The sequence below is a fragment of the Plectropomus leopardus genome, chromosome 7, assembly GCF_026936395.1.
Source record: "Plectropomus leopardus strain MGB_pleo_1.0 chromosome 7, ASM2693639v1, whole genome shotgun sequence".
Classification (NCBI taxonomy): Eukaryota; Metazoa; Chordata; class Actinopteri; order Perciformes; family Serranidae; genus Plectropomus; species Plectropomus leopardus.
This window is the reverse complement of record NC_142182.1, coordinates 11225523-11244705: the sequence shown is the minus strand read 5'-3', so window position 1 is coordinate 11244705 and position 19183 is coordinate 11225523. Positions and strand designations below refer to the sequence as shown.

Here is a 19183-nt window from a genome sequence, read left to right as displayed (position 1 = left end):
CAGGTGTTTTGGCAGGAAGCATAGCGTGGATAAGTGGGGGTGCGTCATCTAGCTTTATACACAGTCTATGGTTCAAACAACAGGGAACACAGCACCGTAGCATTGTAAACAATATGATGTTTGGACCTGGAAATAGTATTTTTAAATAGTGTTTATATCAGACGTCAAGGCCGGATACAGTACTTATCTCAGATTTAATGTACTTCAGAGGTGCAGAAGACCAAAATGATCTTACCATTCTGGATGCCAAACACAAACAGGTTGGCCTGTCCTTGTGGAGCCACATTCCCACCCACAGCTGTCTGGAAAAGCTGCTCTGGAGGCTGCTGGCCAGGGTTGGCGACCACACCCACACCACCCTGTACCACGAAGATGGTTGTGCCAGGGGCTGGAGCCTGGTTGTTCAGCTCCTGTGAGCTAATAGTGCTCTGCAGGCCGGACAGAGATGTCTGAGGCAAGAACAGCTCCACTGGTTGACTGCTCGGCACGCTGCTGGAACTTGGGCCCACTTGCATTGGCTGCTGTTCCTGGAACAGACTCTGCTGTTGGTTCTCAGTGGATGTTGAGTTGCTGCCTGTGGAGCTCTGGTCTTGGAAGGACATGGGCTCTGCTGGGTCTGGCTGGGGGATTCCAACACTAATGCTCCCTATAGGGGAAGGGCCCTGGGTCTGGGTACTGAAGAGAATAGCTGGGGGGATAGCCTGGGGGTTTAGGTCAGTGGTGCAGAGGAGGAGACCTGTCTGCTGGGGTTGGGAAAGTTGGCTCTGAGGGACAGGGTTAGACTGTGAGTGGTTTGGGATATTTTGGAACAAGGAGCCCTGCTGGCCCAATGGAAGCTGTGGTGGCTGTTGCTGGTTCTGCTGTGGAGACTGCTGCTGCTCCATGGGTGTGCTCTGTTGCTGCATTTGGGAAAGTTGAGCTTGGGGTTGGTTCTGAAACATTGCAACAGGTTGGGGTTGGCTGTTAGAAGTCTCCATGGAGGCGATAAATGCCAGCTGCTGCGGCTGTTGTTGGGGCTGAGGGTTTGGGGACAGATAAAGGGTCGACCCTGTAGGCTGCTGCTCTGAGTTGAGACTACCACTGGCCAGAACAATCTGCGCATTTTGGAGCAGGGCAGCCTGGACCTGCTGCTGGGAGCTCTGGGTCTCAGCCAGGGGCCGCGGCGATTGAAAAAGCTGCTGTGGGGGAGACGTGTGGGATGGAGGCTGTGTTGGGAAGCTGGTCTGAATGGTGAGCAGCTCTCCAGCCTGTTGAAGGAGGGACACTGGCTGCTGCACTTGTGGGGAGGAGTGGATCTGGGGCTGGAGCAACTCAGCCTGAAGTTGCTGTTGTAAATTTTCTAATACCTGCTGCTCTTGCAGTTGTTGTTGCTGTTGTAAGTTGCTCAATGTCTGATTTTGGTGCTGCTGTTGCAGCTGATGTTGTTGTAAATTGGTAAGTATTTGATTTTGTTGTTGCTGATCCTGAAGTTGGATGTTGTTAAGGACTTGTTGTTGCTGATTTTGTTGCAACTGTTGTTGTTGCTGTTGAATATTCTCCATGATTTGCTGCTGGTCTTGCGGCTGTAATATAAGTTGTTGTTGGATCTGCATGTTGCCAAGAACTTGCTGCTGCTGTTGCTGCTGCTGCTGTAAGTTTTGTTGTAGTTGCTGATGCTGTTGAAACTGTTGCTGTATTTGTTGTTGTTGTTGCTGTTGTATCTGTTGTTGCTGTTGAATCTGCTGTTGCTGTATCTGTTGATGCTGTTGTATCTGCTGTTGCTGTATTTGTTGCTGTTGTTGTATCTGTTGTTGCTGTATTTGTTGCTGTTGTATCTGCTGTTGCTGTATCTGTTGCTGTTGTTGTATCTGTTGTTGCTGTTGTATCTGCTGTTGCTGTTGTATCTGCTGTTGCTGTATTTGTTGCTGTTGTTGTATCTGCTGTTGCTGTTGCATCTGCTGTTGCTGTTGCATCTGTAGCTGTTGCTGTGGCGATAGTGAATTATCTGTGGTTCCCAATCTGAGGCTGTTCATGTTCTCCTGCACATGCTGCTGCAGGGAGTCTGCAGATGGAGTGGGGCTGTACAGCACAGAGTTGAGTTGCTGCTGGGCTACAGCCGCCTCCAACACCTGCTGGAGCGTGGTGTTACCTCCAGCCTGTAGCTCTCTCACTGCCCTCTCCAGCTGGGCCACCCCTTCCTGGGGGAACAGGGGAACCTGTGACTGCTGTGGCTGAGAGGGAGTTGTTATCTGGGGCATGGCTACAACCACGACCCCTCCACTATTACTGGAACTCTCAGGAGGTATGCTGTCCTGAGGGTCTCTGAGGAATTGCTGTGGGACTTCTGGTGTCACAGGGGGGATTGTAGTATCGCCCGGCACTGGGAAGGAGGTTGTGGGGGCGATGTCTGGCTTTTGTATGGTGCCGAGAGACTCTAGGCTGGGGAAGACAGGCGGCACCTGGGGAAGCTCCACATCTTCAGGTTGTAGGGGCATTGGGCTCTGAAAAGACTCACCACCTGGATGGGGACTAGAGCTGAGCTCCAGCGTCTGCTGCACTGCGACAAGGGGGTCAGGGGAGGGCTACGAACAGAGAGGAAGCATAAACATTACAAACTGCATCTCTGAAGCAGACATCTTGTTTCTGCTTTCTTGAGGATGAGGGGTATCTTACCTTAAAGACGTCTGTGGTTGGTGGATTGCTAGACACTTCCATTGGTGTGTCCTCTTGCCTTTTTGAAGGCGGGGCAGCACTGTCAGTTTGCTCAGAAGCTATAGATTCAATCTGGCCATCAAATATACATGTCTTGATGAGGGAGGGTCCCTCTGTTTTTATTGTTGGGACATTTAAGTTATCGGCTGTGGGAAGAATGGAAATATTGTCTGCGTTAAAACATTTATTAAATCTGGCACTTCAGCAAAACTAAAGCGTCTCATTTAAATGCATCTGCTGGAATCGAAAAAGTCTAGATATGGATTTTTACAACTAATGCAAGTAGAACTTTTGGTCACAGTATCTGAAAAATGGGATAACCATGCATGCGTGCTGGTGGCAGTACCTGAGTCTGGAGTGTAGGAGAAGGGTTGGGCGTCATGTGATTTACCGGCATTGGTCATCACGAAGATTCCCACAGAAACTGGAGAAGTGATTGACTGGTTGTGGAACGGAGGGACTGTCACTATCAAATGGTTCTGGAAAACATAAGAGAGCGAAAATCACAGTTACAGTAAAATCTCTTGAAGAGTATGTTCAGTGAAAGCAGGCAGGTTTGATGTGGCAGCTAATATAATTCCAGGAGAAACTGTGAAGTATGCATTTCAATCAGTTGCATTTACCTGATGGAAAAGGTCCATGTCAATTTTTGCCTCAGCTTGCCAAGAATTATCATCTGCAAATACAACAAAATTATATAATTTTTAATATCAGTCGGGGGTTTACATGCCTTTCTCAAAACAAATAACATTGAGCTTACAACAAAGGACAACACTAGCAACACCAAGCTGGCTACAGCACCTGCAATATTCTCCTGAAAAATAACTTTGGTTCCTTTGAGGAAGTTCTTTCCGATGATAAAAACTTCTTCTCCTCCTCTCACTGAGCAGCTGTGCAGACTCTTCTTCAGGATCTCTGGCACTCCTGCTGGCTGGGCTGGAGAATGACAGAAGAGTCAAATGGATCATAGCTCACACTTTGAAACTGACGGCCAATGACAGGCTTAAACCCACAGTTTACATCCCGTGAGTCAGACTGCTGGAAACACAACATTTCCCAGCATTTAGCCTCGTGAAGTCCAGAGGTGGCTGTCACATTTGTAGCATTAGACAGGTGTTGATGTTTTTTTGCATCTTGTGACTGAACTACTTACTGCAGAGGATGGGTGATGAGGTGACCTGAAGAGTAAGGACCGATCCATCAGGTTGGGGGATGTTGACTCTGAAGGCTAGCCTGGCACGTGTACTCTTCTTCTTGGACCCTGCCACACCAATACGGGCCTCCACATCTGCATTACGCAGCTTCAAGATCCCCACACGGTCCACCCTGTAGATGGGGAATACATGACAAGATAATCACACTAACTACTTCTTATACACAAACACTGTTTAAGTGTTAATAGATCTACAATTATCTACAAAAAATAAACCCTTACGCGAGTGTCATGTCATTGCTGGGCTCCAGAGGGATCTCAATAACGGTGGTGCCCTCTATGTCCACCTCCTTGCAGGCAGTGGTGTTGCGTCCTGTCACTCTGCATGCCTGGTAGAAACCGTGAGGCTTCACTCTGCCTGCATCATTGGCTACAAACACCTGCAGCACAACTGGTTCACTCACACCTTCCAACTGAGGACAAAAAAAGAAACAGTTGTAAACAACTTGAATTGACCCTAACTGATAATAGAAATCCTAAAATTATTAAATAATTAAGTTTAAACCCAAAGGTGCTATTGCCAAATATAAAGTGAGTGGTGTTTTCTTACTAAAGCATTCACGAGAGTGCACAGAAAAACCGTGCCTTGTGAAAAGTGCAATGTCACGTACGGATCTTTGCCAGGTTTGCTGCAAAGAGTTCAATCTATTTTCACTGAGTGCTTCATACTTTACACACAATAACAGCTGGGAGGTGCTCAACACAGCCGCAGTTTTATCTGCTGGCCACTAAGCAGCCCCAGAGGAGCAGTTTAGGGTTAAGTACCTTATTGATGATGAAGGGCCAATGCTATTCCTTCACTTCCCTGCACAGATGTATCAGTAACAGGAAAAAGTTACTATAGGATGGTGTAGTTTTTAATTGGTTTCCCTCAAAAAATGGGTCTGTTGTTATTTTGTCAAAAAACTATGCACCACACAGAATTCAGCAGGCTACAATCTGTAAAATAAAGCTTGTAAAATAGCTCAAAGCAAACATGCTGATGCGCATTTGTTAGTGAGTGAATGCTTCTGATGCATCTGAACAGGCATAAGCATTCCCTTGTGGTGCACGGTACTCCACACTCCACGTCCTGTGTATTTTTGGCCTTATTCAGTCAACTTGGGTTTTAATTAGGAATGCGTGATATTGGATTTTTTGCTCATATCCGTAGTTTTAATATGTTTCCTGTGCCAACACGCAGCCAGTGGCCTTCTTTGTCAAACCTTGACAGTGGGGAATCCCTGCTGTGTGCGGTCTTTGACAGAACCTCTGCTGCCCTCGGTCAGATAGCGAGCTCTGTGCTGGGTCTCTGGCTGCACCAGGATCTTTAGCTCTTTCCCATCACTCCTCGGGGGATACTGAGTAGACAGTGACCCACCCTTCACTGCAGTTCCTGACTCGAGAGAGCTGCAGGGCAACAAAAAACAACATTAGAATAAGTATGACATCTAGAAATTCAATTCCCCCAGACAAAATAAAATTAAACGACCTTTATTGTATTCCTACAGAAGGACAGGTGTACTTTTAAGTTAAAAATAACCCCACCTGGTTATGGGACTGGTCTTGTCTGTGCCCAGCTGGGATAGGACAAAGTGAGGGGCCTTGGCACTGTCAGCATCAAACACATCCATGCTGTCCTCCGGAGGAGCAGGTTTAGGACCAGGCCGCTGGCGAGGGGTGCGTTTCCTAGACTTGCGTGGCACCTCCGTGTTGTCATTGTAAGAGATAGAGCTGATCAAGCTGAAGTTGGAGACGGAGTCATCAGCCCACATGCTGCTGCTATGCTCTGAGTCTGGACCTGTTGGACCAGATACGGCAGGCTCCTCTTGGCAGGACATCTGGCTGTCGTCAAATAGGTCCTCAGGTGGCGGGGATATGCTCAACACAGGCCTCCGCTTTGATGGGGTGTTCTGAGGCTGCTGGACTCCTAACCCTGACAACACTCCTGACCCTACGTCTCCTGTTGCAGTGTTTGCTCCACTGTTGCCTCTGCTGGGGGCAGACACAGCACCCTCCATACCTTGAATCTCTGAAGCTCCAGCTCCATCCCCTCCGGTGGAGTGGAGATGCTGGGGAACCTTGAGATGGTCTGAGGTAGAGGAGCCAGTGGTTGGGGCTCCCATGGCCAGGGACGAAGAGGCAGAGGGGCTGGAGGTGGAAGAGGTGGCATCTGTGGTAGTATATACAGATAAATAAGTTAGTACAGATGTTCAGCACAGTGCAGGCTAGCAGTCCCATTCAAGCAGCTGAATTTGTGCATGATTTGTATTGATTTCCCCTCTTCCCAACTCTAATTTCAACAGACTGTTGTGGGTTATATGCTCTCACTGTGCATGCGAGAGCTGTCAAGCATTGATCAAATATTTTGAAGTTAAAGTTGAGAAGGGTACTATAGGTCCCACAATGTTTTGATTCCTACAAAACCTTTCTCAATTAAAATCAATGTGACAAAACTGACATGCTTTGTTTACAAAAACAAAAGCAAGCTACAAATTGTTACATACACATTGCCAGAAAGAAACATAAAAAAATCTGGTCAAACTTTCTTGTACAGCCAAATTTGCAAGCTGGTAATGTGGCGCCAAATTAAATTTTGCCAGGGTTACAGTACAGTTTGTGCAATGTGCATTCAGTAGTAAACAGTAGTTTGCGCATGCCAATTGGAAGATTTGGTTGGGACTGAGCGTAGCCATGGAGACAGAATAAACAAGCCTCTGACCTATGGAGCAGTGAACTGCAGACCATTTTATATGCAGACACTCCCTGCCTCAGAGGGAACTTCCTGCAATAAAAACGAGACAGCCAATGAGCAACAAGAGAGCTGATCATTCAAGATTCAACTTCTGTCAATCAGTAAATTGGATGAGTTCATGTACTGAAGAAGGAGTAACTTTTGAAGTTGATCATTTATAGACATTTTGAAGCACGTGTAATTGGTTAATGATGATCTGACGGACATTACAGTAGTCATGCTTTTGATCAGCACTGCTTAGGGCCAGCTGGGTCAGACAGGAGAGTTAAAAGGTAGCGTTAACAAAAGCGCTCTCTCCAACGCTGTTGTCCAGTTAGTTTGCTCTCTAGATGAAACTCAAGACTACAATTCTTTTAGAGTTTTAGCTGATGTTGGCTTCCCTGAACCATGATCCAAGATCAGATCATATTCCTTTGGTTTGATAAAAGGTATTTAAAAGACAGTCAAACGATCGCTAGGGGCAACTTCACTGTTTCATAAAGAGACAGACCCTTCAGAATTACCAACAATGTCAGCTGATCTGAAACATGTGAGTAGATTAATCATTTAGCTGGAAAGCTCACACAGTTTGAGACCTCAGTAAATTATCTGATGACCTTCTGTTGTATGAGTGTTCAAAAAAGTATGTGAGAATGACAAATGTGCAGGCTGTTTCTGCTTTCGGCACTTGTAAAATATTTAAAAATAAAACCTGTAAAAAGTTTACTGACACCTTCAGAGAGATGTGCTAATACATAGACTGAAACACAATATAATGTAACATGAGGGATGTTTGGGATGACTGCTTAAGGCAAAGGATAGTATCTGGATCAGCAGTACTGTGGTTTTGCTGCGTCTCTAAAGCTGAATCACCTGAAAAGATTTTTAACTGCCTTAGAGTGAAGAAAAGCATTAAGCACAAGCATGACAGGGGGGGGTGCTGCTGAAAAAATGAGTGAAATGAGAAAGAACAAGCTATGTTAGCATGCTTTTAATGCAAACTTGCCATTTATTGGAGCTGTGATTTAGAGCAAAGCTTAAAAAGAGGACTGTGTATGACCTTCTCTATATAGAAGATTCCCTCTCACTAGCAAGGTATAAATGAATTAGATAATGACTGAGTTTAGAAGTTGGTCTATAACTATATTCAGCGATTTTAAATATATCTTTTTTAGTCAGTTTTATAATATGAACTGGTTTGATGAAGAGCTGCAGGCACTTCATGCAGGTGTAGTTTGGGTGACTATATCCCCAACACACAGAGTCAAGGTGAGCAATGCCTATTCCCATGCTGCTACTGAGCTTATAAGAGTCCCTGACAGGGTCACCTATCACCATGTCTTCAAGGCAACAACAGGACTAACTGGAACAACACCACAATAGATATTCACTAATTGATGGTTCCTGTAATATAGCTTGGAAAAATTGAGAAACCCAAAATATATTTAAATACAGTTCAAGTCCAACTGTAAAAATAACCTTTAACACTCTGCACCAACCCTTATTTGTTTGTACCAATATAGCTTTGTGGAGCCAGCGAAACCCCTATAATACCCATTTGAAATCTAACACGACTGTGCCTTGCTATGCCGGCAGTATCAAAATAACAAATATAAAAACCATCATAACTCATATCATCTCAAACACTCACAAATATTGTCTCAGAAACTGGTGAAAGGGTGAAGTTGCCCCCAGACACTAATACAAGGCCATTTGAGTTTCTTCACCCCTACCGTCTTGGAGAATAGTTTGGCAAGGGGAAACTGATCCCAGATCATGGTTTTCATGGACTGAGCAGGTAGCTCACCTGAGGCCACGGCTGCAGAGGGGGGAGGTCCCGCCTCTCCCCCACTCTTCTGGCTCATGGTGGGTGGATCTGTCTGGGTGGACGACGGCTGGAGCTGGAGCTCTTTGGGGAGGAGGTCATATACCGACTCTGTCATAAAGGAAGAGCAGGAGAGGATAAATTAGGTTCTGGGAAAAAAAAGAAATCAGATTGTTGTTTATTACAGGACCATGTAACAAAAAAAGAGTCTTCAGCCAAAATCAAAAACACACATTTTTCCTCTTACTTGTAGTGCTGTTTATTTAACTAGGTTGTTTTGGTGTGTGTTGCCAGTTGTTGGAGATATCTGTACTGAAGATGTCTGTCATTGCTGTTGAGTTTTTAAAATGTTTTTTGGCACTTGGAGCACCACAAGCCAGGTTCCATCTAGTTCCATTATATTGAAAAAAGGCAGACATCTCTACAGTCTATATTTCCAACACAGCAAGATAATCTTTACAAATGAACACCACTTGCAGGATTTTTGAAGCCCTTAATGCAACCGCCGGAATTAAAAAACTAAGCTAGGCTGAACCAAACTACACTACGGTTGTGTTGCCAAACACGGCTGTAAACCCGTGTTTGCCGCGGTTCAGCATCATGACAAGGGGGCTATTTCCACACGTATTTTACATCGTAGAACAAAATGTATCTCCAGTTTGTGTTAACAACAGACCTTATTTCAGGCCTCTATCCGAAAACCTCTTCAAAAAACCACCTGACATCGAGGTGAGGGAACCGGAGATGCTAATATTCCAACAGATTTCCGGTATTTCGGACTCATTACTTGGGTTCTCTACGACAGCTGGACACTGGCTGCGCTGAGCTACATTAAGACCCAAGTTCTCGTTAGTTTCACTTGTTCTAATGCTGTCCTGCTGGTAATACCAAAACCTGATGATGACACTAACTGCACACATTGTGCTTGTGGCACCGATGATGATGATGGTGAAAGGGTGACAGTAACAGTACATATTGTACTTGTAGTATTGATGATGTTGATGATGTCGATGATTGGGGGACAGTAATAGTACATATTGTATTGTAGTATTGATGATGTTAATGTGAGTGATCGTACCAGTGCATACTGTACTCGCCATTCTGCAGCATCAGACCTATGGTGCTGGTCCGGTTGCTGCATCACTGAGACCGTCATGACCTGTCTATGGTCATGTATGTTGTACTGGAAATGGTTTACGTATTAGGAGCTGTTTGTCATATTTAATGCTCACTAAATTATTATTGGCCCTATGGAGTTATGGTGGACACTTATTAATCTGCTCCAGTGCAGCCTGAATGTGCACAGGTGCAGGTCACCCTGTGCACAGATTAATGTCAACTGATGAATGTGTCTTTGTCATATTGTTTGTGCTTTATGTGTTTATATTATGTTTTTTACCACATCCTGCAACACAAATTGTCCTCTGGGACAAAAAACAAAAATTGAATTGAATCGAACGGTAAAACCTCTACTGTATCTCTCGCTCATGCACTGGTTGTTTCCTTTTCAAAAGTTAGCAGAAGCAATCCCCGAACTAGACTGAAAGCAAACCTGGGTCTCATGACCAGTGTTTTTGACCCATATACAAAAAATTCTGCTGTCAACACTAACTTCACACAGGCTATCTTATGATGAACTAAATTAACCTCCCACAGGGTTTAGTGTAATAAGAGCCATGGAGACATTCCTTGATATTTGATGGTAGTATTCCTAGAAGACTAAAATCAACCACTGCAGCTGCACTGGAATAAAATGCGTTCGGTGGCAGATAAACACATGATTAGGTAGTCTGGTTGCTAAGAAACAGGGACCCATCAAGACCCTGACATGGATATTTCAGCTGTGCATCGGCAGCACTCAGCATGTGTAGTAGTCATCTGACACTTAGCTATGACTTAGCACCAGCAGAATGGTGAAACTGACAGGACACATGATCTTGCACCTCTGTGACGTCAGCGATGCCGTTGAGGGAGTGACAACACAAAGTCACCACAGTTCACACAAAGAGCTACACAGTGCTCTAGTTCACACAGACAAGCCGAGCTTAAAGCATCAATGGAGGCCAGCTCCATGCTCTATTGTTTATCCATAGCTAATCTCTCTTTAAGGGATAGTTCCCTTCCAAAATACAATAAAAGTTGTTTATCCATCCAGAGGGCTTGGAGCTGTAGCCTGCAGCAAATCCCATTACAGCTGAGCTGAAGAGCATTGGGTTTGTGGTGCTCCAAGTGCCAAAAAATTACATTTGAGAAACTCATCTGCAATCTTTCTCTCCAAATATAGAAAATGTGATAATTCGCAGACCTTGCTGTGACTCTGCCGAGTGCAAGAAGAATGTAAAACGTTCCTCTGAGAAAACTGCATAAAATGTCATCTGAAGATTATTGTCAGTAATCGTGCTGAGTGAACCGTCCCTTTAAAACCAAACAAACCATAACAGTGTATTTACACAACTTCCAAGTCAAACAAAAGATCCCTATGAACCTATCTGTCTTGGATAGAAGCCCATGTAAAAAACTTTAATGTGGTCTCCAAGCACATAGCAAAGTGTGCACGATTCTCATGGTAACACTCCATCTGTGTCTGTTGTGCTTTGTTCATGGTGTGAAGAGAGAGAGTCTTTGTGCATGGATGCATTACAGATTGACTGGTAACCCGACATGACCTCAGTCTTGACTATTTCACCCTTTTCAGTCGGCAGATGCGTGTGTGATGTGAGTTTTCTGAATGCATGTGCAACCTGCCTGGAGCATATTCATGTGCATCGAAGAGCATGCCATTCACATATAAACGAATGACGTTCGCAGACTCACACTACATCTGCAGCAGGCGGCTACATACCCCAAAACAGACTTGTATTACATAATAAAGATAACTGACATGCTTGTTCAGTGAGCTGTGCATCTTCCGACCCAGACTGGAAGGAGGGTCACAAAGCCAGGTTGGATGACATGCACTGGCCAGAATAAAATGAAAACACTGGGTTAAACTATGTCACTGTGCTGGTCTGAATAAGTCACTCACTCTCTGACTGCCTGCAGATCACAGAGCAAACCAGCACAAGCACAGAAATGTAATTCTGAGATGTTATTTTCGATGAATTCGTAGTTTTTCCTTACATGCATTTCCTCCCTGCAAATAAGGTTTACCCCAAACATTTACTCTATGGTATGTTTAAAATATTCACAGTAATCAATTAGATTAGATTAGATTAGATTTAATAGTGTCAATATGTTTAAAAAAACTCACATTTGCCTGTCACATTCTGAGTATACTTGTTCACATGTGGACTAATAGGTTTAGTATAGCTACATATAATACTTTGTCTACTTATCTTAAACACATAGGGCTGACAGACAGTGCAAGCACAAATTGATTAGTGTTGCTTAATCATTCATGTTATTTGGGTATGAAAATGCACAGCCTGGATTTTACTCAGTGTTTTGATTTCAGTCAGTGCCTGACTGCCCAGTGAGAAAACAGTAGGCAAAACAGTGTTCGTATAAACACTGTGGCATGGGTTGTGGTGGTGGAAAATTACAGAAAAATATTGAACACTTTGTAACACTTGTCTGATACTGATAATATTGCAATACTTAAGTTTTAGTACCGATATCAGGACAATACTTTACTAAGTATAAACATATTACCTATAAAAAAAAAAAGTTTCAGCATAAGGTAAAAAAGCCAAAAATCTTAAATGTATGTTTTTATTGTTGTCAAACCGCTGTACATAGGCTACGTGTTGCTCACTTTTGGTACGTGATGGTTTTATATATTTTTATTCTACAACACATTTGCAACTCAAAAAAGTGTTGAGCTTTGATGCAAAGCGCCGTCCATTTTCCTTGTCCTATTTTTCTGACAGAGGGTGCTTTCTCTGGGTCACCGAATCAAACACATAATATTATTTCTGGTTAAATTACTATACGGTTAACCATGTAAACTTTTTAATCAAATGGTTTAATTGACACAGAATCAAAGGGATACTTGGCTGATTTTTAACCAGCTTTGTGTCATCACAATGTGGGTGGTTTATGTAAATGAACTGTGGTACACTTCCCCTGATCTTACCAGCGCCCAGATCTCCCTGATCAGCACCCAGCTCAAATATGACAGATTTTGTCTGGCTCTATGGCTGTTGTTTGAACTACAGATTTTACTTCCAAATTTTCCTATGCTTGCTATTACGGACACAAAGAGTATATAGAAGCGGAAAGGGAGAGAGACAAGCCCCCTTCTCTCTTAGACTCAGACGAAACAGATCAAATTAAAATTCTGTTACTGTATTGCCTTTTTCTCACCTAAAAGGTCTTCAGAAACATATTTTGGTGTACTGTTCTACCTTCATATGAGAACAGTAAAACCAAGCAGAACTGGTCAAATATAAACCAAGATTCTGTTACCGCATTGCCTATTTTTCACCTAAAATCTTCAGAAGCATACTTATACTGTTTAACTGTAATTTGAAATCCTTTGCTACCAGCAGGCCACCATATTGTTTCCTGGTTATAAACAACCAAGCTTGAACTGGGCCACCCACCAGTGGGAGCATTTATTAGTCTGGACCTCTGTGGTGCATACTGGTAGTTGTAGGTTTTCCACCTCTTTGTAAAAAGCAAATGCCACATCCCTTTTTCTGTTTTCTCTGGTCATGTAGCATGAATTTCAAAAGTATTTGCTTCTTTTTACTGCATAGACAGCTTAGTCTGATTATGCGACCATCTTTTCAGCAGTGAAATGCTTCTTTAATTGACAGAGGAGAGCTTAAAAAGAGTAACTTCCCACTGCTCCCTATTGAATACTAGACACAGATAATGTTGAGGGATTTTGGTGTTGGTCTCCATTTGCTTTTACACAAGTCAGATGACATCTGTATGAGTTTATGTGCACAGCCCCTGCAAGCTTTGTCTGAGTATGCCCAAAAAAGAAGGCTGCAACACACGAGCCAGCGAGGGGGCGGACTGAGTTAAACCTACACTTAGAACAATTAAATTACCTCATCTCAAAGTTATGCACCGCTCACATTACACATGCCTTAAAGCTTTTGCCAAATGGCAAGGTCACCAGTCCATTTTTATTCTTTGCAGCTGGCTTGGGGATAAGATGGGGGATGACAGATGAATAGACAATGCATGAGGGCTATGTTTTTGTTGCAAATGAAAAAATATGCAGACCAAGAATGTGTCTCAGTGCCCAATAATGGCTCCTTTAATTACAATCTTGAACTCGTAACAATATGCTCAAGCCAGAGTGCAGACAATAGAGCTACTCACAGCACTCAAACCACAAAGAATGCCATTTTTGGCGATTTGTACCATCTCTGTTTACCTTGAAACTGAATTATACTGGCAACAAATGGCTGCATACTCTATTTGATTCTTATGTATGAAAAAAGAAACAGATCAGTGGTTTCAGCTTAACATATAACCCAATTAGTACCATGTACATCTAGTTTCCATTTCCATAAGAGATACAGCACTGCATGATATGTATTTTGACATTTGTAGGACACAAGTTTTGTGCTTGCTAGTCAACCAAGCCTAAACTCAACCACTGTAAGCTTACAAAGGTGCAGTGAATAAACAAATATACATGGATGTGTCAATAAATGTTATGAGGCAGCATGCTTTTAAAGGATTATTTCCAGGGGGCACTTTCATTTCTTCTCATGTGCCTCAGGTGACTGACAGTAATGGGAGTCTAATGGATGTATGTACCAAAATGAATACATTCACTTCAGGCATAATGATATAATAATAGAGCGGAAAAAACCTCTGATTTCTTATGTAACATGATGAACTATATGCTTTGCACGGTTGCTCTCATAATGTACAGAAATAAAAAATGTACACTACAATGTTATTCTACAATCAGACCACATCTATACTGAGCTGCAATACTGCATTAGTGTCTCACAGTGGAATCACACACACTGATGCTCCAACTCAAGTTTCTCACACTGATAAGGTGATGCAAGATTTCCTTTCGCACTGACTAAGACTAAACTGTCTTTTGGGATTTTCTCTCCATCTAATGAAAACACAGAGAAAACGGGGAGCGGGATAAAATAAACTATGTAATAAAATATTTCTGCAATAAAACTAACATGCAAAATCACAATACATCTCCACTTCAAGTTGAGGGGAAAGAAATATTTTTGATGTCAAAGAGACAACCCTTTGGCAAGTGTCGAAGCAGCACACATTTTTTCTTTTAGTGAATATTTTAGTCTTCATGGGATGTTGGGATGTGACTAAATTATGTAAATAAAATAAATCAGACTTCCTTCTAAGGATGGATATAAATAATTATGCTGGAATAATGTGGGCGAACAGCAGGAAAAAGTAACAAACCCTAACTTAAATCAAAACTGAACTGAATGTTTGTGTGTTTTGAAAAGTGTTGATAATATCTTGGTAATGTGTATTTTAAGCACTATACTATATAAAAAAGATCTGTTATGGTTTGCATTTGTACAACAAGTAGAGTGGTCTGAAAGTCTTTGCCATTCACACTAACACATGGTAAACACCAAATCACTGTCATTCGTTTCAATTACAGAGTTGGAAATCCTACAGAAGATTCCTGGAGTCAGAGTGGGCAAATGGGGTCTCTGCAAAAAGATGCTGCACCAAAATATTTATTATTTAATTATCATATTACTATTATTATTTACTTTCCAGTTTAAAGATATCAAGGTTCTTCACAACAGAGGTTTTGCATTCCTCATTTTGTGCCAAAACCAACTAAATGGTGCAATACTGACTTGGCAGGCCAAACGGCAACTTAGCCAGCTGTCCCTCCTCTCACTTGCAGTCTGATATACATGAGGTCTCCCACTCGATCGTTGATGAGCATGTCTGCTACCTTGACCTCAACACAAGCGCACACCCAATTGCTGAGATATAAATAAACAGTCATCATGTGATACAGTGTGACCATATGGTAGGCTCAACTGAGCATTTCAGGGTCACATAGCAGCGCTTTCTGCCAGCTCATGGGCATCCTATACATAGCAGCCAGACAGATGTGAGAGCAGCAGTTCCAACAGTAACCAGGTAAAAATTGCATTGGGTATAAATCTTATTTTTTAACCATCAAAGTGTGGGCTATATCTGAGACGTGGTGGTAAAAAAAAAAAAAGGAAAAAAGATAAAACCCTGCTGTCCACCACTGTCCTTTCAAAATGCAGGAATCCAAGCATCTCAGGTTACAGCTTTAAAGGGGAACACCCCCTTAATTAAGATGTGTTATTTCCATAGTCTGGGAAAGTTCAATCAATATTTGTAAACATGAGCTACTCTCTCTCAAAGCCACAAACCAGAGAAATAAGTCTCAAACTTGTGATGCCATAGTTATGAAGTCTGAAGCTTCTCCGTGGGCAGTGTTTCCCACAGAATTAGACAGTGTGTGTATGTTTCCTTGTGTGTTTCCCTTTCTTTTTATCATTGTGTCTTATCTAAATATGGACGTATTTGCAGATTCATGAACAAAGTGCAGCAGTTTGAGGAGGTGAATCACTGATTGGATAGTTTATCTGTTGAGCCGCTCAGAGCCAACCAGATCGGATCGATGGATGAGAGGTGCAGCTGCTGCAGAGGTGAGTGGAAGGAAACTTTTGGACCCAGCGCAATAAACACTGAAGTTTTCATTTCGTTTACTGTGAATGATATCCTGCTGCTCTGTCTGTGCCCAGAGTACACTCTGCACTGAGAGTCTGGAGCAAAGACGGTTTATAAATTCCAACAGCGCACCTAATGAATGAACTACAAAAAAATAAAGCATCAGAAACCCTGATGAATGGGAGATTGATTTTGTGGACCCAAACAATGTTTGATTTTTTTTGTTTCTTTACCCAAAAAAGCTCTATTGTAGTGTTTTCAGTTCTCAGACAGACATGTACCCTTATACTGAGAACTCTGCTCTCAGTGTCATCAAGAACATCTTTTCCTATTCGCTGCTTATGGAACAGCTCCAGACTTTATACTCTATAACATCATACATTTAAGCTTTAGCAGTCTAGCTTTTGGATTTGGGAAGAGAGTTGTTCATTTCTACTAACATTTTGCAATTGCCTTAAACCATATAAATAACATGTAAGAATTTTGAAAATGGGAGTAGTTCCATTTGAGGGAAATAAAAAACAACACACAAAGCAATAGCACAACAGATGCAAGTGTTGAACATTAAATTTGGACAGTTTTCACACATTAAGTTGTTACACTTGTTGACAGGAAGGAAATTAACCTGCAAGCAAAGTGCTGCTGAAAGCCAATGCACCTTAGTTACTTGTTTTTACACTCTGGTAAAGCTCTAGATTGTTTACTGCAGATCTTATTTTCTGCAATGATCCAAAATCCCATGGAAAAATCTCACAGGCTTTTTGGCCAGGGAACCAAGGCGACATTAGCTTCTAGATAGGCCTTCAGAAAAATGTCATCCCTGCGGCACTCTATTGTTATTATTAGTCATGTCTCCACTATCAATATACACATATGACTATTATCGCCACATACATAAACTACAACATTTGCATGCAATATTACATGCTATCATAAATTACATTTATTAATTTTTATGTCTATTACTATTTTCATATGTTATTACTAGCATTGTTGCAGTGTATCCCTTCCTCTATTTTTCTCTCTTTCCTATACATTATTTTGTCATCTACTGTAATTTAATTGTTTTTTTTTTTACAACATCTATTGCACATCTGTCCATCCTGGAAGAGGGATCCCCTCTCAGTTGCTCTTACTAAGGTTTCTACCATTTTTTCCCCCGTTCTAGTTTTTCCTTAGTCGATGTGAGGGTCTAAGGACAGAGGGGCGTCATATGCTGTAAAGCCCTCTGAGGCAAATTTTGATTTGTGATAATGTGCTTTATAAATAGTATTGAACTGAACTGATTTCTACAGCTTATATATCCAGCACCATGCAACTCACACCAAAACAATCTAGACTGATTAACAGCTGTGCAGGTAAGAGGAAAAATATGTATTTTTGATACGGGGGTGAAATTAACCTTTAAATAAAAACAGCATAACATGTTAAAGACATAGCAGGATCAAGGACAAATGTAATTTAGGTTGTTTTTTTAAAACCTTGCTTGATCTATCTTGTTAATCTGACCCAGGTGAACACAACAAGAGTTAACGGTCTAGTTCCTTGTTGATGTAGCAACACCCTCCTTACACTAAACAGTTGCCTGACTCGTGTCCAAAGCGTATTATTGAATGCTGGCACTGGTGGCCCCCGTGGCAGCTCCCCCTTATCCTGACAGGGAGACTGCCATGCCTGAGCTTTCAAGTGCCAGGAGCTGCATTCTTCCTGAGAAACCAGAGATTGTGAGGGGGACAACTCTGGCTCAATCCCACCCTTAAACCAAAACAACAGAGAGACTGTCACCAAACACAACTGAACAAGGAGGATACACAAAACAACACGCGTGTACTCTCTCGCGATATAAACACGATATACACACACACCCCTCTGCAGGACCCCACTAAGACTTTAGTATGTTAAACCACTGAACAATGTGGGGACCAGAAACAAGCGTCCTCACGAAGCTGAGGCTAGCTAACAGTACCTGACCTAATGCTAACCATCAGTCCACTAAAAGACAAATCGATATGATCGCACGTATCCTTGTTATAATTAGACTAGCAGCCTAGCGTATCATGGTCCTCCACGCATGTGACACGGACTGCTAACCAACCAGCTACAAATGCAGCTAACTAACTAAGCTAGCTAGGTTGGCTAACAGCAAAAAAGAAGCTAACTACTGCTAGCTAGCAGCTTAACATGAGCCATCAGGACATTATTTCCGATCAAACCAGGACAAACGGGTTAGTGTCTGTATAGAAGCCTTTTTTAGTAGAAATCTTACCTTTAGAGTATAGAGATTTGGGGGAATTGAGGTCGAGATCCGAGCTAAGGAGGGATATAAAATCAGAGGGCATCGCAGCGCTTCATCGAGGGGAGGGGAAGCGGACACTCTTTAGTAGAAACGAAGTCGGCAGCTCTTGGCCAAATGAATTTTTGCAAGCGGAATGTTTTTTTTAATATACAGAGAATAACATCGAAAACAATGTCAAGCCGACAAAAACAAAACTTTCAATATCAAAAACCGTTAACTATCACGTCCCACGTTAGTGTGTGTGTCTTTGCTGAGAGGAGACACATTTCGTGCTACGTTGAGACGAACACACACAAACACACACACACATACACACACACATACACACACACACATACACACACATACACACTTGCCTACAGTTGGTCGGCCCACCTCCTGGCCCCTCCTCCTCCCGCTGCCCAGGGGCATGCGCTGTGGCCCCTGGATGAGACTAAAGTGAACCATCACAGAGGTCAGATATGTCTTTACATTGTATTTATGTGGCATTTCATCATTGGAGTGATTTTGTCAATGACATTGACTGGATGAAAAAAGATAAAAAATTTAAAAAACTTTATTGTCTGTCATATAGTGACAGAAAATTGCATTGGATTTGGGCAGGGGTCAGCAATCTTTGATATTAAAAGAGCCATTTTTGCACCCCCCCTAAAAAAACAGTCTGTCTGGAGCCACAAAACACATTTGATACTTAAAATAAAGGTAACACAACACATTTAGTCAAAATTAGCCTACTAGTATAGTATATAGTATAGTACAGTATTATTATTCTTATTTTTTTATGTATGTCTCTGTATGTCTTACGTGCCAAGCTGCTGT

At 42.4% G+C, this 19183-nt stretch overlaps 1 protein-coding gene across 2 annotated transcripts in view; it reads right to left on the bottom strand.

Moving 5' to 3' along the window:
- LOC121950732 (nuclear factor of activated T-cells 5) overlaps positions 1-19183 on the bottom strand; it is a 24625-nt gene extending 5442 nt beyond the window's left edge. The window contains exons 1-11 of one of the 2 annotated variants that reach the window (XM_088079915.1): positions 18335-19183; positions 8425-8553; positions 5432-6056; positions 5110-5293; positions 4127-4317; positions 3845-4017; positions 3493-3627; positions 3315-3367; positions 3038-3170; positions 2653-2837; positions 236-2561 (exon numbers count right to left, since the gene is read on the bottom strand). In XM_088079915.1, coding sequence (XP_087936041.1) covers positions 236-2561; positions 2653-2837; positions 3038-3170; positions 3315-3367; positions 3493-3627; positions 3845-4017; positions 4127-4317; positions 5110-5293; positions 5432-6056; positions 8425-8553; positions 18335-18407 — 4207 coding nt within the window. In that variant the 5' untranslated portion in view covers positions 18408-19183. Of the gene's footprint in view, positions 1-235; positions 2562-2652; positions 2838-3037; positions 3171-3314; positions 3368-3492; positions 3628-3844; positions 4018-4126; positions 4318-5109; positions 5294-5431; positions 6057-6605; positions 6669-8424; positions 8556-18334 lie in introns of those variants that run through there. The other variant, XM_088079916.1, reaches the window with a different exon arrangement.